The 22,333-nt window shown below is 32.2% G+C and overlaps 3 protein-coding genes across 5 annotated transcripts; 2 read left to right on the forward strand and 1 right to left on the reverse strand.

The window, feature by feature from the left end:
- Positions 1–154: 154 nt before the first annotated feature.
- On the forward strand, positions 155–3,402 carry LOC114422458. 2 transcript variants are annotated; one of them, XM_028388822.1, is made up of 8 exons: positions 155–325; positions 1,063–1,186; positions 1,425–1,509; positions 1,593–1,671; positions 2,057–2,170; positions 2,255–2,367; positions 2,821–2,931; positions 3,040–3,402. In XM_028388822.1, exons 1-8 carry the CDS (start codon positions 244–246, stop codon positions 3,163–3,165), a joined length of 834 nt encoding a protein of 277 aa, XP_028244623.1. In that variant the 5' UTR covers positions 155–243; the 3' UTR covers positions 3,166–3,402. The 2 variants fall into 2 exon arrangements, with proteins under 2 accessions (XP_028244623.1, XP_028244624.1); XM_028388823.1 differs by lacking the exons at positions 155–325; positions 1,063–1,186 and adding an exon at positions 1,199–1,303.
- Positions 3,403–3,768: 366 nt separating this feature from the next.
- On the reverse strand, positions 3,769–6,200 carry LOC114422459 (phosphatidylcholine:diacylglycerol cholinephosphotransferase 1-like). Its single transcript, XM_028388824.1, has 3 exons — positions 5,551–6,200; positions 5,197–5,334; positions 3,769–4,524 (listed from the first exon to the last, which is right to left on the reverse strand). The coding sequence occupies exons 1-3, from the start codon at positions 5,911–5,913 to the stop codon at positions 4,222–4,224; spliced, it is 804 nt and encodes a 267-aa protein (XP_028244625.1). The 5' UTR covers positions 5,914–6,200; the 3' UTR covers positions 3,769–4,221.
- Positions 6,201–18,087: 11,887 nt separating this feature from the next.
- On the forward strand, positions 18,088–22,101 carry LOC114423899 (PTI1-like tyrosine-protein kinase At3g15890). Of its 2 annotated transcripts, none has more exons than XM_028390810.1 (4): positions 18,088–18,496; positions 18,852–18,996; positions 20,818–21,080; positions 21,159–22,101. In XM_028390810.1, the coding sequence occupies exons 1-4, from the start codon at positions 18,459–18,461 to the stop codon at positions 21,799–21,801; spliced, it is 1,089 nt and encodes a 362-aa protein (XP_028246611.1). In that variant the 5' UTR covers positions 18,088–18,458; the 3' UTR covers positions 21,802–22,101. The 2 variants fall into 2 exon arrangements, with proteins under 2 accessions (XP_028246611.1, XP_028246610.1); XM_028390809.1 differs by having other exon boundaries at positions 18,849–18,996; positions 21,159–22,093.
- Positions 22,102–22,333: the final 232 nt, after the last annotated feature.

A 22,333-nucleotide genomic window follows, 5' to 3' on the forward strand; every position in this document is an offset into this window, starting at 1 on the left:
TCTTCATAAAAATCTTGGCTTCGAAGTGTTATTATATTGATGTGTCTTGCCATTTGCCACTTCACACTTTCTGACACGTACGCACACTGAAAAATATCATTTATCTCATGTTATCTCTTGGCTATTATAAATTTGGACATGTTCATCAGTTGTTAGATATCACTATTCACTACGGCTCTTCTCTTTTCAGCACCTTACCTTATTCCAATCCAATAGCAAGGAGTCACCAAAATAGTGTGATTCATGGCTGCAACGAATGCGTCAATCTTTGCATCTTCCACGCAATCATGCTTGCCTGTGTCTCCTACCATTTCAAACACGCTTGGTCAGTCTCTCTTTTTATCTAATACACGCGCGTTTATTTAATTTTTATTGCATCTTTGTCTACAATAATATGTTATGTTAACTTTAGGATTTGCTGCAAAGAACCATGTCATATAAATATGCATAGTTTATTATTATTATTATTATTATTATGGGTACTTTTATATAATTATATCTTTCTTGGCTGCGGCTATTGTTCTGTTAAGAGTACTAGAAGAAAGTTCCTCCACCAAAGTGGGAATCAGAATAAATTATCATTATATTGACATTGCATCAGAACTTTAATAAAGCTAAAACATGTTATGTTCTCACTTATAAATTCTAACAAATACTCGCCAACAACCTTATTATCTGATCTGACTTTTTAATATTCTTTCCTTAAATTATTTCTCAATTATTGGATAACAAGTAGCTGCTGGGTTGTTATAATCATTCATTCAAATTTGATAAGAGTTTCATATTACAGAATCCTTTAATAATTTATAGTCTCTTAGAAAATATTTAATTTTTTTTCGATTAGGTTTCTGCATAAGCATTTCCCTTTCTGGATCTTAATGTGAATGTCGATTTTCCATCTTAACAATATCGGTATGGTATAGTATCATCCAATTGAATCTTATAAGTAACTACAAAGGACCAATATTGATCAGAGAAAATGAGTCTGAACTATCTTGCATATCAAAAGAGTTAGATTAGTATATGCTCTTTCAAATGTAACACTTATAATTTCTCATGCAGTTAGTCCTTTTCTTAATGTTTCGTCACCAAGAAGTTACCTTGTGAAGAAAAAGCATGTGAAATTTAGCAAAAACATCAGTGCTGCTGCTGTTGCAACAACAACAACAACTGAGGAAATTCAAGAGTACAAATTCCCCGTCTTAATACCTTTTCCATGATCTACTTTTGTCTTTCCTTCACTTCACAATGATAGTGTCACCTGCAATGGGAAAAAAGAGCATGGAAATTAAATAATGAATAGGTGATGGGGATGGTATTGAAGTTGTAGTGTTTGTGCTTTAAGAATTTTTTGTTTCTCCAGAATAAAAGTTAATTTTGGATAACATTATTACAATACCATTATCTACAATCATTGTTTACAGGTACAAGCTTCCATCATGGGCTAAGTTTGAAATAGGGAGGGCTGCGGTCTATTGGAAAACCATGAATGGCCTCCCTCCTTCTTCCGTAAGTATAAAAGTATTGAGTTAACTCCTAGCTTGTTACTTAATCAATTACCTTTTAGTAAAAAAATTTACAAATTTTGGCAGGGAGAAAAGCTAAAACTTTTCTATAATCCAGCTGCAACTCAACTTGTCCCTAATGAAGAATTTGGAATTGCTTTTAATGGTAATTTTTGCAATGTCACTTGGTTCCCCAAAAATGTCATTTTCCATATCATTTGTAAGGCAGAATATTTGGATTCATTATAAACAGACATAAACTGCGTCAAGAACCAATGGAAACTATGTTACAAAAATATTATTGAAATTTTCGTTGAGTCTCAGGAAAGGTTCCATCATACTTCCTGAGGCCTATTCTGCTATAAAAGAAGTTTCAATTGGCATTGATCAGCTATATGTTTGAAATAATGTAATTTTGCCTAATAACTAATTGTTGTAATGAATAATCTGACTATACTTCTTTCTTAGATTGTGGAGGTTAATATGTCATACTTATTCGTTTCGCTGGTCATCTTTTTTTCCAACTGGCTAGTAAAATTTCATCCATTCAGGAGGTTTTAATCAGCCAATTATGTGTGGTGGTGAGCCAAGGGCTATGCTTAGAAAATATCGAGGCAAAGCTGATGCCCCAATATATTCCATTCAGATATGCATTCCTAAGCATGGTAATTTGGTACTCTTGTTTCTTAATATATTTTGTTCACAAAATGATTCAGTGTTTTTCTTGCTAACTTCTCTTTTTTGTGCAGCTTTGAACTTGATCTTTTCATTTACAAATGGAGTAGACTGGGATGGTCCATATAGACTACAATTTCAAGTTCCCAAGGCATTACAGAACAAGCCAATTGACTTCTTTAATAAGGTAAATAGCTAGCCACACTATTTCTCTCTGAATCAAGTGACTCTAGCTTAATGCACAGGTCATCCTAGCTTTATAATCAAACTCTCAATCTTTCTTTTGAGGAAATAAGATAAAGGCAAAGATAAACACTTACAGATCTGTGAATTAAAGGTCCATATATGTTTGATAGTTTCAGATTTGATTTTAAGATTACTAATTTTTTTCATTCTAAAAGGAGGTTGTTGGCAAAGCTATAATAATGTAGCCCCAAAAGAAAACATTAGTCGAGTAGTGAAGAATGAGTCCTCCTATCTATTGTTTTTATATGACAAGATTACAAGACAACTATATTCGAGCTTGTGAGAATTTAGTACATGAATTTTGACACTATTAAAGAAACTAAATGTACAACAATGGAATCATTCAGAGCATTAGTTAACATGACCCTGAATTGGGTGTACTATTCTGTGGTAGGGCTTGGCGGAGGAACTGAGTAAAGAAGGAGCATGCGAGCAAGCAATATTTCCAGACACAAATAAAGTTATAACCAAATGTGCTATGATTGGTAATTTGTCAAAAGAAGGGGTGAGTATATTCTTCCATTCTTCAATGTCTTTACTCTTTTAAATAATCACTGTTTTTCTCCTTGGAACACTTTCAGTTTCTTAATTATGAATGAAAACATCTTCGCAGGGTGATCGCTGCGATCTGAATTTTGTTGTAGGATGCACAGATCCTAGTTCTCACCTATACAACCCGCTAGCCAATGTAGATGATGGAACGTGTACTATTGAATTGGATTCTGAGTCTGAAGAATAGCATTATACTTTACATAAATATTCATTTCGATCATACTTATGTTGGTTTTAAGTACATAGTGTATATTGTAAAGTCCACTCTTTACATTGGACATAGGAAATTGCTGGTCTTGTTACCTTATTTATCTCTTTAATCTGTTACTATTATTGAAACAGGTTCTTCTTTCTCTTAGTCCAGCTGAAAGTGTAATTAATTTGAGAAAAGTATACATATAATGAGTTTGAATAGTTACTGGAATTGATTCTGATCCTCAAAATCATGTTAAAAAACTGAAAAAATAGAAATAACTAATATTTGTTGTTTTGACTTTCAACATGGAATTAGAATTAATTTTGTATAAAGTTGAATCTAACCCCCAACGCCCTAATAATATTACCAAAACTACAATTTACTACTAGTACATAGTACTTTGATAACAAAAATGCATTCAGTTTCATGGTGAAGTGTCACCGATTAATGAGCTCTAATGCGATTTCATTCATGGGAAGGAATTTTCTTAACCAGCTCATATGTTTCAGATTTTTTTATAGTGGAATTTTCGTATTTGTCCATCCGATTTGTCTTTGGGAGGGGGGCGAAGAAAAGGAAACTTGCATTCAGAAATAAGTCAATAACCACTGTATTCAAATTAAAATCAAATCAAAATTTAATACAATCAAAGTTCTCCAATGACTATGAATCAACTAAAAGTAAAATCTTAAAATTTGATGTTAAAATCAACCTCCTTTAACACACTGTCGTCCACAAAGTGGGAACAACACCCACCTAGAGCAATCAATCATGGGATCATAGCAATTGGCAAGTGAATTCCAACTCAGACTCCACTAGTAGGGAAAAAAAACTCTATACTATAATAACAGGTTACAAAAAGTAGTGAAATAAATCAAATTTAAAATTACGCGGTAATTAAGATTTAAGACTTGTCCTAAATCCTAATAATATGATGTATCACTCTTTGACCTTATTTTTTTTACGATTCAAACCCTTGCCCTCTCACTCTTTTACTTTTACACCTCCATGATGGTTTGTTAATTTTTTTAGCTATATCCACATTGTTCACGCAATCAAATTGTGTTTGAGAGCACCATTCCTTTTGCTATCTTCGTACTTGCCAGCTAAAGAATCAAAGAGAATTCCAGCACCAACCCCTACGGCCAAATCAATAGTGTAATGGCCTCTTGTACCCAGCAACCTCACAGCTTGCAAAACATTGAGCACATCAAAAGTCCAAGCCAGTTCCCACCTCTGCATCCTCCTCATGTCCAATGAAGCAATCACTGACCCTGCAACGTGCCCAGAAAAAAACAAGAAAAAAGACACGTTCCCAACAGGGAAGTCCACACCCGAGCCCAAAAACCCCTGTTCAACATCAAACAAACAAAAAAGTTTAATTTTTATACACTGTGTAAAAAGGTTAAGGTTTAATTAATCATTTGCTCCTAGATGTTAATCTCCAACAATTATGTTATGTCTTAATCCTCTTATATCTTTTACTTTTTGACAATTTTACAGTCAGAAAACTCATAACAAAGACTAAAACATAAAAAAATTACTTCTATAAAAACTAAAACCTAGAGATAAGGACAAAATGATTACTTATTCAAAAGATTAATCTATTCACTTACCTTTAAATTTGTTTTTATTTTAAGTTTTAGTTCATATATCAGAAAATTAGAGATTTTAGTCCCCAACACATGTATATTAGTGAAGTTTTGGTTTATGTTGCTATCACTAGATATGGTTCTCTTCGTATAAAATTGCTATAAAAATTTGCGTACAGACTAAAATTTAGAGTTTTTTTTTCTGTTGGTATAGGACCAAAACTTAAAAGAGAATAAACATGGAGAGCAAGTGAATAGTTTAATCTAAAAAAAATTACAACGTTATTCTATCAAAAAAATTGAAAACTTTGAAAAGTCATTGAATGAAGGTATAAAAAAATCCTGGGTAGGTAGACTATTTTCCCAAAAAAAGAAAGAAGTTAAAATAATGAAAAATTCAAAGATTCAAAGTTTGGTTGATGAATCTCACCTGAGGCAATGGGAGCTGGGTGGAGTAGCCTAAAATCCCACGGCATGTGAACATGAACAATGCTGAAATTGTGGCTCTGGGGCGTCCTTCAATCAGCCACGTCCATAAGATATAACTCGTTTGCATCCCCACAAACACCTACCCATGTCAAAACCCATTAATGCAAAGTGAATAATGCTAAAACCTAAAAAACGCAGTAAAAATATCAGATTTTGAGACCAACCCATTTGCATTTCCTTCAAACAAATTCGATTCCGCAATTACCCACAACGAAATCTGAAATAAGAAAAAAAAAAATACCCAGACTCGTTCAGATCTGGAGATTCAGATCTGGAGAGAGTGTAAACGACGTACCGTATTGAGCCCGGCGAAGAGCGTGTTGAGATTCGGCGACGACTCGAGGAGCGCGTGGAGGGAGCGTGTGGCGATGAAGCCAAGGTCGAAGGGCGGCGACGACGGTGGCACCATGAGAAGCGTGTACTCCACGGCCATGAAGAAGAGAAGCCCCAATGCGAACAAGCACGGCATCCAATGGTGCGTCACCACGTGGACAGCGTCAGCCACGGTCCATTTCATGAACGACGCACCGCAGGAGTGCTTGGAAGAGGACGGCTTCCCCATGGCTCCGTTTGCTACCTTAACGCCTTTAGCGCCGTCGGCGGGAGCTGTTTGATGTTTGCGCCTGTGATTGAGGGAGGCCTCAGCGCCGCCATTCATGACCGTTGGATATCGTTTTTTGTCAGTGCGGAAGACATATGATGTGTGTGGCGAATGATATAAAAATGGGAGAGGGAAAGTGGTGACGGAGTTTCCTAGGTTAGGTTGAGGTTGGTTTTACGTTTCTAGGATTACGCAATTTTCTTTTTTGGTCATTTTTTTAAGAATAAAAATAATGGAAAGTGGTAATTGGTCTTGCTTGCATGCATGTGATGTGGGTGTGATTGTGATTCTCTATGGTTATTTACACGCACAGCCGCACAGGGAAGATGCTGAGACTTGCTTGGATGAGGTGTGTTATGAGCTGTGCATTTTGGCACTGAGCAAGTTATGGGAAAAAGGTTAAAGTTGTCGTAACATTCTGACCTATGATAGAGGAGACATATCATGATAGGAATGTATATTATATAAAAATGAGATGATGAAATTTAGATTGTATAATTAAATATAAATATTTAAAATTTATTATAATTTGATTATTTAAAAAATTATGTGATTTTTTAACATTATATTTTTTAATCATTCATGTATGACTGTATCGTTTAAATTTAATTTTTTATTTTTATAAAAGATATTTTTCTCATAAAATATGTTCATTATGATTTTAAATTATTCCCAATTCAATATTAGACAACTAAAAATTACAATTATTTGGGATATATGATTACATTATTTATTTTCAATAAATATTATATTATTCTTACATAAGAGTATATATTCATTTGTGTATGAACCAATTAAATTCATCAAAGTTGATAGATAATTAGTTGAGTTTGATTTTTTAGCTGATTATCTAAAGAAGTAATATCACCGATCATTTTGATTCACAAGTAATAATATCTTGATTTTAAAAATTGCTAAAATTATTTTACAAAATTTGATAAAACTGCATATTTTGTAATAAAAAATGGAGCTTGCGAGGATAGCGCAATTTGCTATATAAGAAAAAACAAAAATGGTTAATAATTGTCAGATCTCGAAATCAAAATCTCTATTGCAGGATGCTGAATTAATAAAACTAAAAAAATAAAATTGAAAATGAGTAAAGATGAATTTTTTTTGGATAATTACCAAATATTATTTAACTGTGAAAAACATTAGATGCTCATAGCAAATCAACGTCATCTATTGGGACAATGACAAATCAGTCACCTTTCTACCATGTGTGTGCCTACAAGTTAGTTAAACCCCAACCACAATGAGCTTGTCAACAAGACATCTCAATTAGAAAGCATGCATGTTCTTATAATCCAGACAAACAAAGTGAGCCATGCATTGAAAAAATTCACGCAACAAAAACTACCTAGCCGAAAGATATGAACCTAGCTCTTCAGCAAAGAATGCCAAGTCTATGACCCTCAAGGAAAAACGGTAAACATGACCATCACACAAGGAAAAAAAATCAAAGGATAAGTTGGTTATCCTTTTGATAATTTGTAAATAATAATACATATGTAGCAGTGTAGTTTGGAATTGGAAGACAATTCATGAGTCAAAAGGCAACATGCAAGCAAACATGAGTAAGTGTTACAATGAACAAAATGCAATGGTGCCTTTCACCTAGAATTATATAGCAGCACCTCAGAGTAAATTTCACTAAGTAGAAAAGCAATGCTAGTTAGTGAGGAAATAATTAAAGTATCATCTATATTATATGGTTGGACCAAGATTAGGATTCAAATTTCAGAAATTGGTCCCCTTTCTTGTAGTATTGCAAAAATAACCTCAAAAGATAAAAATAGAAAAAGTTTTTTTTTCAAAAAAAGAATATAGCAACATACATTACTTTTTTGGTTGGTGATGAAAAATGTTATATATTACCGTTTTTGGCTTTAAACTTTAAATACATTCTACTCACACTAGGAGTGGACGAAATTTATGAGGTGGAGACTGGAGTGAAAATTAGTTGCACTCCACTTTCAGTGTCTGTTTGGATTAATTACTAACAAATATCTTAAAATCCCTTTTATTAAACATCTCACTGTGAAGACTTTTTCTTTCTAAACTACTCTCCCAAACATACAATGGCATAGATTATAAAACATTCAATACACGATACATAAAAAGACAATTAAGTTTCATGAGTAAATCGCAAATGATGTCAACCACTAACTACCATTTCCATTCTTTGAACAGGATGAAGGCAACAAGCTCTAAATATATATGAAGACAGAAAAATTCTGAACCTCACATGCGTCATAAAAAGAAGACGAAAAGGAGTGGCGTCAAGCACGTGGGTGACATGCAGTTTCTCTTTGTTTGCATAAGAATTAAGATAGCGTCTTGCCCAATAGCTCATAGTTATAACTTATATTATGTGCCTAGCTATGTGGATAATAATTACAACAAAGGAATTTATATCATCTGTTCGACAGTCATTGTCACACAACTAACCGATTCTTTTGTGGAAATTAAATGAATATGTATAATGTGTGTTCACATGTCATTGGAATCTATAAATGAATCTACTATACATGATGACTTCTTTTCATAAACGCTCTCCTTATATTTCAAGTTTAAAACTTGTTATTTAAATAAGTATGTAGTTGTTATTACTATATGTTTATTCTAACTCATGACAAAATTCCTTAAATAATAATTTTATATAATTTACATAAAAATGAAAAATAATCATAAGTACTTGTTTTGCAATGACATTTTTTCTTATATATCCTTTGATTTATTATTACTTTTTAGTAAGTTTTTATTAGTTTTGTTTTCAAACAAAGGTGCCAAAGCCCAATAACTACCAAGACCTATAGATATTAGCCTGTTTATTCATTTTTTTTTTGTACAGACATATATTTTTTGGTACAATAACCTTTTTTATTTTTTATTTGCTAAAAGCAAGATATTTCTATGTTAAGAAATCATGAGACTAATCCTGAAAATTTTAAAGTACCAATTAAGAGATAACTACACTCCCAAGAGATGTTGCTCTGTTTGCATCATGAGGAATCAGTAGCCTATTTATTTTTAAATTGGGTGTAATTGATTTTGATCGATAAAATTTATTTTAAACTATTAAATGTTATCAACGTGTATCTAAGTTAATCCTAATTATAAACATTACATTAAGATGTGTTATTTTAGAAGAAATTGATTGTAGTGTACAGCCAAAGAGACCCTGCATAAGGAATAGAAATCGGAATTGGAACGTGCATGAACTCGTGAAGGTTACCCTTCCCATTAGCAAGTAAATTTACTTCTCTCCATACATGACACCATTTAACTTCGCTGATCAATTAGCCTGCGAATCTCACTCAATTTTGATGTTTTTTTTTTCCTAGAGAGCTTCACATGTGAATTCAGAAGCCAATAGGGTTCATGCTTTCAATTTCGAGGATGCTGTATCATTAGAATTGAGGTAAGTCTTCGTACTTATCATATATAATAGCTATGCTTTTTCCATACTCTAATTTGGAATGTGTATGTGTCGTATTATTGCTATTTTAACTCTCATTACCAGTAGCAGCTCATAGTAAGGGTGATCCTGTAACATATATGATTTTGTTTTCTCTATGATCTCAAGGGAGGACTTTTCAGTTCTCTTAATTTCACTCCTGATTTTAATTCCATAAACAATTTTCTTTTGTTAAATGTGTTGGCCTTCAAAAAAGTCTTTTCTTTTGCAGTTTGATAACTATTAAACAATTCAGGCTACAAATTTTGACCCAAATTATCAATGTTCTTGCCATTTATTTTGTAAATTAACTTATGCATGTTCTGTGTCCCGCATTTTGTATTGGGTTTATATAGTCTAATGCTCTTAGCTTTTGACTATCTCATTTTTCCATTGTTTTTGTCATGACAATTTATATAAAAGGGTACAAATTAACATATGATAAATTACTCTAACATGGGTGGAAAGACTCTAATCATTTCACGCATGTTGTGCCAATTCTATTAAAAAATAATAAAATGGGTGTTGGAGTAATTTACTTTGGAGAGTCTTTCCACCATGGCAGCAACAACTTCTTTTATATGATTATATGCTAGGGACATGTCTCCGACTAATTTCATGTAATTTGTGGTTTGACTCATCTATCTCCGAAGACTGTTTCCTCAGGTTATATATATTTTAAGCATGTTCACACAAATTTCCTATAGTGAAATTCGCTTACAATCATTTGGAGATGATAGTTATATTGTTCGGAGGATATGGATGCTTATTCCTTCAACACAAGGCTGATCAGTTTTGTGAGTGATTTTAACAACATGACAAGAGTTATTCATTTGGTTAGAATATGAAGGAGATCCTTATTTGTCAGATGAAGAGTAAGTCCTTATTGAGTCGTTGGCAAGCGTACCAAAATCTCAAAGGGGCATGAAAATTCATAAGAACTCTTGAATTGAAATGAAAAAAATAGATGTAACTCTAATTACTTCAGAAATGGTAAGATCTTTGGCACAAGAGGAGGAGTTGTTCCGTATCATCTTGACTTGGTTCTGATTTCTCTATTTTTTTCGAAAATTGAGTCGGGTTCTTCTCCTACCCATATTGAATAGAACATGCTTAACCAAATCTTCTTCATGGAAAACCTACTTTATTTAGATCGGGAAAATTGTATGATTTTATGAAATCATGTGCTATTGCTCAAATCCGTGGTCAATTCTATTTCCGATAAGAGCAGTTGACAATTGAATTCATTTTTTCCCATAATTTTTGTATCCATAATAGTGTGAAAAGAAAGCCTAACTCCAAGAAGTTGTTTAAGAATAATGGCATTGGGTTTCTTAAGTCGCCAAGTAGTATTCGATAAATAAGAGTTACCGTTCCCACGAAGACTTACACAATACTTAGTTAATATCACAAGTTTTTACTATCTAAACTAACAAATAAACAATGATGATTTGAACATAACATTCAACAATAAAGATATAGCAAAAATAAAGCTACAAATTATGATATTTTTTGGATTTTCGATAAACACACAATAAAACGATATGAATTTTAGATGACAAAGGTTGTCAAGGTTAGATATCATCGAACCAAACTCTTTTTACGTTAAAACATGGTATTCAACTTGTAATCCAATGTTAATATCAGTCACAATTCAAAAATGATATTTTAATCCTTAGTTCTTTAGGTAAAAAGACCTAAGTTCCTCCATTAAATGTCGATCTCTTGCACATTTAACAAAGAAACTTGTTTTAAGCTCAATGACCCACAAATAACTATTACCCCCCATCCTATTCTTAGTTTCAAGGTTTAATGGACATTTTATCACAGTTCAAGATAAATAAAGTATTTTCCAATAACAATCTGATCCTATGAGTGACCAATCCATAACAAGCATGAAACATAAAAATAAGAATCTAACATTGAAGAACAAGATGAATATATAACACTATTTCAAAAGAAACACATGAGAGCATAAGGTTCAAATACAATTTAACTCCAACAACAAAAGGTTTAGCTATCCATCTCCACGAATAGCATCCAAAAGCAAAAAAGATGGAAGAACAATGAAAGAAGAGAGTTGGAGAAGAACTTTAGTAAATAAGGTATTTTTACACAATGAGGAAGTGTCCCACAAAATAAATGAGAGAATCTATTTATATAAACCCAAAAAATATGTACTCTGTTCAAGACAAAAACTTCGAGCTTAAATAAATACTACAGTTATGCAATTCTTCACCTCTATCCAAATTCAACTTAAGTCAAAAGTTGTTTTGTTAAAGTTAATTTTCTTCTGCAGCTTGCTTTTTCATCTTCTCTAAAAAGAAACTTCAATTTGGGCCCTCTAATCCGAACTAAAGCACATTTGAGCTTAAATTTTCACTTCAAGTTTTCATTAAACCTTGCTCCAAAAATATAATTCAATCCAATTCAATATCCTACAAAATACTTCATCAATAAACATATGCAATCTAGAAAAATAATAAGAGAACAAACTACAACTTAACAATTTACATAAAAAGGCATAAAAAAGTCTTAAATCAAAGAAAAGACGAGATAATTACATAAATTCACACGTGTCTTAGTTAAGTATTTTTGACAATTATCATTCTTGAAAACAAACATATCTATTTGTTTTAATTTAGTTTTGTACAAGTTTTTATAGTTAGTTTTAATGTTATCTATTATGCCATGTATAATTTTTCCAATTTACTTTAATGCAACTAAACCCATACTTTGGTTGGACCGTGTGTCCTTTGAAAAGAGGCATATCACTGATATCAGTGTGTCTATGGTCTTCAAGAAAGACACTCACTTGATTTCATCAATACCACATGCTTGAGCCTAGCTAATAAATTGGTTGTTATAAATTTGTCAAGGGCACGGCTTAGTTGCCATCTCACATATTCCAAAATATGTTTATTAGTGGTCTCATTTGTGGTTGGTATAAGAAGATTTGACTCAAGAGATGGCAAATCATTTCTTAAAAAGAACAAAAAATGCCACTGGACACAATGGATGGTAAAATCATTTTTTATATTCAAACTTTGGCCTCAATTATGCTTCTATTTTATCTTTTCACTCAATGGATACTTGATATAAATCTTATTCTGGTTTCCATCCTTGCCAAGACTTTCAAGATTAAAATTGATTTGACATCCATGCCATTAAAGTATTACGCATCACAGAATCAGCTTTTGAGGGATCTGTATCAAAACAGTTACTTCGATCTTCTGTTGCAAAAATCCTTCAATATGAGTATACCAGTTTTCTTATCATGATTTTTCAGTGAGCCTAAGTAATTTGTATGCCTTACTGTTGATAAGAATTTTTAATATCCAGTATAGTTCCTAGTAATAGCATTGAACTAAAACAGTCTTTAGCTGTATAGTGTATTACAGAATACAGGGTTTGATTTATGCTACTTAACGAATTGTTCTTTAGACTTATAGGATTTGATTTGACCTTGAGATATGATTTCTAAAGAATATGATCTCAGATGTTTCAGGGGCTCATGCTGCAAACACCTCTATTCAAAACATTTTATCTAGTGCTTGAGAATTGAAGCTACCGATGACAGATAAATAGCATACCCGTATAACCATTTTATTGTTTCTAGAAATTTTCCATTCAAAATATGATGATGTCTACAGTTTCGGTATTTTCCTTCTAGAACTTGCCAGTGGCAGAAGACCGGTTGTAAAGCTTAGTTCCACGGTGAAGCAATCAATAGTTGATTGGGCGTTGCCATTGGTTTGTAAGAAGAAATTCAGTGAACTTGCTGATCCAAGACTAAATGGTAACTATGTGGAGGAAGAGCTTAGAAGAGTTGCGTTAATTAGTTGCACTTGTATGTGCTCAGGTTCTATCTGGGAAGAGACAAACCATGCTTGATGTGGTAGAGCTACTGAAGGGAGAATCTAAAGATAAATTTTCAGAAGTCCGTTGAAGACAGTTTAGACTTATTTCATAATATTTTATCTGTACATAATAAAGAAAAGAGAATCCAACAAAAAAAACAGGACCTGTCTGCTTCATTATACGAGGAGGATTGATAAAATTGATTTTACAAAATTGATAAGTGACGTGATTTATATTGAATTTTTTTTATCTTATCTAAACTATCAAAGTTATTTTTAACTCATAATCAAATTTAAAATATTTTCTAGAGTGAAATCAAACATATAAAAATTGATCTAAAATTAATTTTGTACTCATAATCAATTTCCTAACCTAAAACCAAACACACACCAACAATGCTTGCTGAGAACAAAAAAAAAATGTTTTAAACTTTTAATAATATTATAATTATTTGGGTCAGTGGAAATTTGTAGCACTAGGATGGTGTGGGTTCCTAGTTCCATCATTAGGTCGAACTGGTTAAGGTTCGGTTAGTACAGTGCAAGCTTTACTTTTGGATCCAGGGGAGTGGTTATTTACAAATAGCAAAATCGAAATCACGTTACCCTAACTCACCACTAAGGTGGGGATTACGTTTTAACATCTTTAAATCACTAAAAAAGTGAAAAACATGCCAACCAGGCAGGTAGATACACCAAGTCATCTAAACATCTCTTATTTGTGTCACGGGGAAGTTATGAGCGCTATTGATTTGAAAATCATGCACCTATTTCTGACACACCGTTGGAAGATATCAGCAGAATCACCTTAGACAGTTAGGCCCACAATCATTCAACCTGTGTTGAGGAAGAGAAACTATTAAATAGTCTAGAAAGACCACGAGTCCTGTTAGTTCTCTGTAATTAAAAATTTGAATACATGTCATGCAAAAATTGGTTGGAACTATGGACACATGATGAGTCATCTTGGTAATTTCTTGTTGAAGACATTCTGATTATGGCTTTAGTTGAACATTTCCATCACCCAATTACTTTCCCGTTAAAAAAAAAGACATTTATGAACATGCAAAGACTCAAAAGATGTGGTTAACTTGAATTGAGTTGAGGGAGATTAAGCAAATGTTTGGTATGAAGCGTGGCATATGATGATTCGGACTTAGTTGTCTGGTGGCCCAGACTGTTGAATAAGTTTCTGTTCTTGATATGAGATTAACTTGACCTGAACTCTACAATTTCAATTTGCAAAAAAAATGGTGTGGCTACCTGCAGAGATTCTGATGACTAACTTAACAAAGAACTCCACTTAAAAGATATTATAATAAATGTGTATATTTGTAACAGTGGCATTTCAAATATTTTATAGATAATTAATCTTCCTAAGAAAATCTGGTCATCTTTAATGAGATTCTTTTCTCCCAATTTTTTTTTCTATCCACAAGAGTTAAATTCAAGATTCTTGCTTAAGGAAATCATTACCACTCAAACCAATAATTGTTGATAGTTGGTAGTGACGTTTCAAATATATGTAGTGTTACTAACGTCAATGTCACGGGTCCAAAACCCTTTATAGGCGGTTATCTTGGGTTCAAGAACTTATTTGTACAACTTTAACACTGGTTGTTATCTTCGATTAGCTTCTTGGTATGAATTATAAAGTTAAGTGAGGTAGATTGAGCCTAAGTTGAGTCCATAAAAGCAAAGTACGGAAGAATTGATGCATCTCACCCTCTTTGGTTTGATTTATTTGCTTTAGTCATGTGTGATGGAAATGAATGCTCAAGTAATCAGTGACTAATGTTTTTTTATTGATGCTGCAGAAAAACAAAACCAAAGTTTGGAAATTGCCACCATGGTCAGAATAGGTCAGTGAGTCGTCTGAACTAGCAAACAATAGCTGACCCCGCACTTCTATTAGAACAATGTACCTATTCCAGAATTAAGAAAGTCTAACTTTAATGGTGGGATATGATATGTGAAATATTATAAATTCTCGATGCTTTTCTTTGATTCTTGGAGATAATATATATATATATATATATATATATATATATATATATATATATATATATATATATATATATATACCCATCCCATAGGCCAAAACACATGTTATGAGCTATAAGATCACATTTTATTGTCTGGTGCAGATCACCTTAATGTGTTAGTCCAACTTAATGTTGTCAATTTAATACACTGTAATTATCATTCAAATTTCAGTTGTCCATCTTCTAAGAAAAAATGTCGGCATATGTTTGAATTTTATCTTCAAAGGAAATAACGGTTATTCTGTTATCCCCCATGTCATAGGCCAAAAGAAATCGAGGGTGGAAAATAAAAGATTTCCAAGTGCACTTTTGTAGTTTTCCCTCATGTGATCTATCCTATAATTAAGGACTTGAAAGTTTGTAAGTGTGTCCTGTGTAGAACTTCTAATTAGTTTTTTTAACTTCTTAAACAAGTGTGTTAATGTGTAATGTGGCAGTGTAAAGCATAAAAAACCAAATATTGCTGAATGCTGAGCAATCTGCACCAGGTGTTAGTGTGTCTTTGTCATTAATCATTATAGAATGTCAAAATCTGATCATGGGAAAACTAGTTGAAGGTTGAAACTCCATTTTAGGATTAGATATGACTTTTTCAGAGGCTTTTTTAGTAGTTCAACTGATCAGCAACAGGTGGCTAATATTCTAAACATGGAAATACCGAAATACCCTCCTCTGAAAATCTGGTTATCCACAGCCTAAGATTTTCATCTTCTTTAGCTGGCAATGATATCCAGAGCATGTAGAATTATATATAGATCCTGAAGTTAGGGGTGCAGAGATAATAAAAAAGAAGAAATTTTAATCCGCTCAAATATATTTTTGGTCTTCATTTTCTTATAATTTTTTTTAGTTCTTGTAAAATATATTATTTTATTTTTTATCCTAAAATATTCTAAATAGTGCTTTAAACAGTAAAAAAAAGCTTTGAACAATGAAAAAAAATATCATTTGAAGTACTTTAAGGAAAAAAACAAAACAAATCACAGTAAAATAAAAAATATTAAATTATATAAACAAAAAATGTATTTAAATCTTTTTAATATGTACAATTCCCTTTATACACAAAAGTTAAACAAGAGTTTATTTTCATATGCTAATGATCTTGTGTAAATTATACAAAAAAAAATATAGGATCTTGCATAGCACACAAATTTGATAAGTAATTTTTTTCTAATAATAATATTATTACGAAGTTGTTGACATAATAATGATAAGTAATTTACTTTATTTGTAACAGGATAATATTTTTTTAAAAAAATATTCCTAAGACACAATAAAACACAAGATGAAGTGTGAATTTTAGGAGTTAAAAACAACTAAAAACAAGCATGCAAAATTGCACAAAACAGAAGAGAGCAAAAGAAAAACAGAATATCGCTTCGCATGCAGGTTCGGGTTTCTTCTTGCTGGACCAAACCTTGGTAGCCCTCAATTGATTTAATTTGCTTTAACTACCCTCTCTCTCTATCTACAACTAAACAATTTAAGTGTTCATTTAATACATGTATTAACTATTAAGTAACAAAATGATTGGGCCATACATCTCAAAGGCTATAAATAAAAACTATAGTAGCAAATTTGTAAAGTAAGATAAAGCAAGGAATCCACAGTCGATTAAATCCAGAAAAAAAAATGCATGAGTAATAGCTTGGATAGATTTCTAATTAGAAAGTTCTCAATTTTGTACAGACCAAAAACAAAATTCTTCCAAAATTAAGTATTATATTTTAAAAAAATCACATCAGCACGTAATGTGATAAGAATAATTTATTCCGTTTTCGGTAGAAAGAAAAGAATGTATTCTTCAAAGCTTCAAAGAGTTTTCAAGTTTCCAAAGATATCGATAGGAGGAAAATCATATTTTCTCTTTTCTTTTCTTCTCTTTTTTATACCTTGGGATTGAAACTCAAACTAAAAAAAAATAACTTATTATATATTACAGATAACCACAATGAATAATAGAAAAAAAAAAATGAATGAATAAAAAAATATATAAAATGACCACAGGATTAATGCTTGATGCCCATTATATGTAACATGACTTCTCTCCAATCCTAATTAAATTCATTTATTTTGTCAGTAATTGCACTAATATAAGTCTCTCCCTCTATATTGTGATCTTGATATTTCAATGATTTTTTAACTATTTTTTCGTAAGTGTCCTTTTGTAGAAGGGTTTTTTATGAACCACACCTGTATCCTTTTGTAGAAGGTTAGATTAAATATTGAATAAGGCTGTGTTTTTTTAATAAAGATTCAAATGTTAATTCGTTTTCAACTCAAATTTTATCTTTACTTTTTTATATTGTTATAATTAAATCTTCTATTTGTTATTTTAAAGTAAAAAAAAAATTCTCATTTTCCAGTCATCTATTTTGAAATTTATGATGCATTTAAGATGTAAAAATGATTTTAAATATTCAAAACCTAGATTTTTTTTTTATGAAATTTGAAGTTTTAAATTTCAAAAAGTGGAAATCTTGAGTTTTGTATTTTTGATGAATTTCACTATTTAATAAGTTAAATTTATATTTTAATCATTATAAAATCTTTTTTTCTAATTTTTTTATTTTCTATTTTTACTTATTAAAATAAATAAAGAAAAATTTATCTATATTTTTTATTTTTATTTATTTAAAAAACAAACTTATTTTTCCTCTTTTTTATTTCTTCCTTTTTTTTCATTTATTATCCTAAGAAGCGTTACAATCTAGAACAGCAACAACTCATAAACTGGCATTGATTAGTCAATTAATTTCCCCCCAAAACACAATTAAAATTTAAAAAAAAATGGGGGCCATGCATGTTTTGTTTTATTTAAAAATTAAAAAACAATAAATATGGCAACAACTGGAGTTCAGCATGACAAGGACGGAGAGGAGTAACAAGCCTTTAACTTCCATTAAACAGCACAGAAAGCTGTGTTACCTGTTACCACTTTCTTAACTTAACATCACTTTTTGCATCATCGTCATCATGCTTTCACTTCCCATTTCCTCATCCCTCTTATCTTTGTTGCCACACATGTTCATTTATTTGCCTTCACGCTGAAACAAGCTACAACAACACCTGTTTCAAACCATATCCAAAGGAAACAACTCCCAGTTTAAAAGAACAACAACAACACCTGTTTGGTTTGGTGGGTGGGTTTCAAGTTTTGCTTTTGTTCACCTTTTTCTGGGTTTGATTGGCAAGGTAGAGACAAAGGACAAGGTAGGGCTGATTGGTGGAAAGGTTATGGCTTTTTGGTTTTGTTGCGGAAAAGTTTCCACTCGGTATGACAATAACTCATGAATCTTTTGTTAACTTTTTTTTTTTACTCTATTGTTTTTGTTTTGTTGGATTAGATGTTTGTGTTGTATGACTTCAAGTTTGAGTGCTTAATTTTTGCATAGTAAGAAGGATCCATTAAGGGTTAGTTAAGTTTGTTAGGTACAACTCTACAGGCAAAATTGAGGGAGAAGTTTTGAGCATTATGCATGATTAACTGTTGTGAGCATACCAAGGTGTATGTTTCATTGATTGATCCTGTACTTGCAGAGTTCTAAAAGACCATTTTTTTATATTCAAACTTTGGTCTCAAACTCGATTATACTTTTCATTTATTTTTTTACTGAATACATGCAGCAGAAGGCGAGGGAAAGAACTACCAACATGGCGGGTGTTTTCTTTGAAGGAATTACACTCTGCCACAAATAATTTCAACTATGATAACAAGCTTGGAGAAGGGAGCTTCGGCAGTGCGTACTGGGGCCAACTTTGGGATGGATCGCAAGTACGACTATAATTTTTATTTATTTACTTATTCTCACTGTTACGCATCTTGTCAAATCAGCTGCATTCTGTGTCTTCCATGGTTATTCTTCCTCATTTTAGCCGTGGTGGGGTGATCTAGTGTTACATTCACGATCAAAAAATTTGAATTTAATCTTTGGTAAAAAAAATGTGATAAATTGATTTTACAGATATTTTAACATAAATTAATCTTTGTCATTATTTTGTAATTTAATGTTAAATTGATACTCAAAAAATATAAATGATCGTCAAATTGATCCTCAAAAAATATAAAATATTATTAAATTAATTCTTAAACATTACAATTTAATGATAAAATGATCTCACAAATTTAACCAAAAAACTAATATGTTACAATTTTTGCATATTCGAGACTAAATTTAAACTTAATGACAAAATGGTCTCACAAATTTAACAAGACGAATACATTGCACTTTTTGCACATTCATTACTAAATTTAAATTTTTCATCTTTGGAACACCAAAATGAGTATTTACCTTTTACTTAGTAACATATTTGGATCGTCTCTTATTTTCACCGAAACTTCATATTTTTGAAAATGGGGAACTATATGAATGAGTTTTCTCATACATATGTTCTATTCAATTAAGACATACATAGACAGATCTAGTACAGTCACATGATTATTCCCATTCCTTGTTATACCCTTTCCAGTTTCCATCCTTGCTTAGACTCAGAAGATTGAAATTGATTTGATATCCGTGCCATCAAAGCATTACGTTCATCACACTATCATTTCCTTTTATCTACTTTAATGAAGTAATATCTGCTCATTTTGCCTTCTTTCATATTGTAAATGTTTAGTACCTGGATAATCTATGTATCCAAGGAAGCAATCACTATTAATAATGTGAATATGTTTCTCACAACATATAAACTACAAAGAATTAGTAATTCAGCACAATGAATTTGTGGCTGGCATATACATTTTGGAACAGAGTAGAGTTCATTAGCCGTATCATTTGTGAATGACACTGGTAAAAGATTGTATAAAATCCATTTCTCTTCATCAGTTATTATGGCCATTTTACATTCTTAATGGCTTCGTGGGGTCCGCATTGATAGTTTGAAACATCTTACAGAATTTCCTATATCGTTCTAAGTCTTACTTGACAATTAGTAATGACAAGTCTTTCATTGATGCTGTATAAGAATTGACTAGTGAGAGATCCATGTCCAAGAATATTATTCTTTCAATCAAATTGGGGTTGAATGAGAGGGAAGCAGATACTGAACCCCTCCTCCAGTGGTTTCTATTTTCTGTTGCGGCAATCTTTCAATATAAGCACAGCAGTTTTCTTATCATGATTGTGAGTGAACCTAAGTAATATGATACCTTCCATTTGATAAGAATTTTTAATATTCATTTCTAGTCCTAGCAATAGCATTAGATTGAACGAAAATAGCCATTGACTGTATATTATAGAAGAGAGTGAGTTTGATTTATGTTCCTTAATGGATTGTTCTCAAGACTTGTAGGATTTGATTTGACCTTGTGATGTGATTTTTAAAGAATGTGATCAAAAGTCTTGAGCTAATGCTGAAAAAAGCCAAAATCCTCTATTCAAAACATTTTATCTAACCAAAGGGGTCTACCTGAGTTGGTTGAGCAAGGTGTGTGGATATTAAAAACTCCTCCCTGCCATCTTCGATTCCTATGAATAAAAAAAACATTTTATCTAGCGTTTGAGAATTGAATCTACCGAAATATGTTCATGGCAGACAAATAGCATGGCTGTATAACCAACCATTTTATTGTTTAAAAAATCTTGCCATTCAGATTGCAGTGAAAAGATTGAAAGTTTGGAGCAACATAGCAGAGACGGAATTTACCGTTGAACTTGAAATATTGGCAAGAATACGACACAAGAATCTTCTCAGTCTCCGTGGCTACTGTGCTGAAGGACAGGAACGGTTAATTGTATACGAATATATGCAAAATTTGAGCCTCCACTCTCATCTTCATGGACATCACTCATTCGAATGCCTTCTTGATTGGAATCGGCGTATGAATATTGCAATTGGTTCTGCTGAAGGAATTGTGTGAGTACTAGTAATTTGACTTTTCTTGTGAAATTCTTCCACTATCATTACATTGTCCATATATCTTATTACTTTCAGGTATCTTCATCACCAAGCAACACCGCATATCATCCACAGGGATATTAAAGCAAGCAACGTGTTGCTGGATTCTGATTTCCGTGCTCGTGTTGCTGATTTCGGGTTTGCTAAGTTGATCCCTGACGGGGCAACGCATGTGACTACAAAAGTTAAGGGTACCCTGGGCTACCTTGCACCAGAATATGCCATGTTAGGAAAAGCAAATGAGAGTTGTGATGTCTACAGTTTTGGCATTCTCCTTCTAGAACTTGCCAGTGGCAAGAGACCAATTGAAAAGCTTAATTCGACGGTGAGGCGATCGATAGTTGATTGGGCATTGCCTTTGGTTTGTGAGAAGAAATTTAGTGAAATTGCTGATCCAAGACTGAATGGGAACTATGTGGAGGGAGAGCTTAAAAGGGTTGTTTTAGTTGCACTTATGTGTGCTCAGGATCTACCTGAGAAGAGACCGACCATGCTTGACGTGGTAGAGCTACTGAAGGGAGAATCTAAAGATAAATTTTATCACATAGAGAACAGTGAAATGCTCAGAAGCCTTCTAGCTGTAGAAAGCAATGATGAGACATCAGTGGCTGAAGAAGACAGTTTAGACTATATATCAGAAGAAAAAGAATTAGAACGTCCCTTGAAAGAGTATACTTAAACTATGAATGATACCAAAAAGATAAAACTATGAGCTTGAGGGGTTAAATATAGGTTGTGAAGGGTTTTTTTTTTCACTGGGTGCCCATTTGTTAGATTAACATGGGTATGTTTACTGCTGCGCGTGATTGTATGAGTGTTTGGGGTTGTCCCTTTGTGTAGTGTTTTATTCCCCTTGTGTTGTGGTTACCAACTTGATATTTGCATTGTGTTTGACCCCTGTTACTATGCTATTGCTATTAAGTTTTGGCGAACTATGCCATATTAGAAATTATAAAATATTTCTTCTATTATTTTCTTCTAAAAGCTTCTACTTCACTCTATTCACAAGTGATAGCTCTATTAGGATTATTTTAACATAGGATGGGTGACAACACACTCAAGCCTACTTGATAAATTCATAATTGATTATATTTTAATGTGAGTTTTCATGATATATTTATGTATTTTGATATATTTTATTTGACAAAACTCATTTTGTGAAAGATAAATGCTTGAGAGGTTTTATATAGAAAAGAATTAAAAATCTTAGA

This window comes from Glycine soja, chromosome 8 (assembly GCF_004193775.1).
Source record: "Glycine soja cultivar W05 chromosome 8, ASM419377v2, whole genome shotgun sequence".
NCBI classification, from domain to species: domain Eukaryota; kingdom Viridiplantae; phylum Streptophyta; class Magnoliopsida; order Fabales; family Fabaceae; genus Glycine; species Glycine soja.

Bases quoted from the DNA above. Each gene is read 5' to 3' on its own strand.
- LOC114422458 (XM_028388822.1), top strand. From the start codon at position 244: ATGGCTGCAACGAATGCGTCAATCTTTGCATCTTCCACGCAATCATGC. The intron at 1,510-1,592 runs GTAAGTATAAAA...AAATTTTGGCAG, and splicing joins ATGGCCTCCCTCCTTCTTCC to GGAGAAAAGCTAAAACTTTT. The intron at 1,672-2,056 runs GTAATTTTTGCA...TCATCCATTCAG, and splicing joins ATTTGGAATTGCTTTTAATG to GAGGTTTTAATCAGCCAATT.
- LOC114422459 (XM_028388824.1), bottom strand. From the start codon at position 5,913: ATGAATGGCGGCGCTGAGGCCTCCCTCAATCACAGGCGCAAACATCAA. The intron at 5,335-5,550 runs GTACGTCGTTTA...TGACATGGGTAG, and splicing joins TCTTCGCCGGGCTCAATACG to GTGTTTGTGGGGATGCAAAC. The intron at 4,525-5,196 runs GTGAGATTCATC...GATGTTGAACAG, and splicing joins CCCAGCTCCCATTGCCTCAG to GGGTTTTTGGGCTCGGGTGT.
- LOC114423899 (XM_028390809.1), top strand. From the start codon at position 18,459: ATGGCTTTTTGGTTTTGTTGCGGAAAAGTTTCCACTCG. The intron at 18,997-20,817 runs GTACGACTATAA...CTTGCCATTCAG, and splicing joins AACTTTGGGATGGATCGCAA to ATTGCAGTGAAAAGATTGAA. The intron at 21,081-21,158 runs GTGAGTACTAGT...TATTACTTTCAG, and splicing joins GGTTCTGCTGAAGGAATTGT to GTATCTTCATCACCAAGCAA.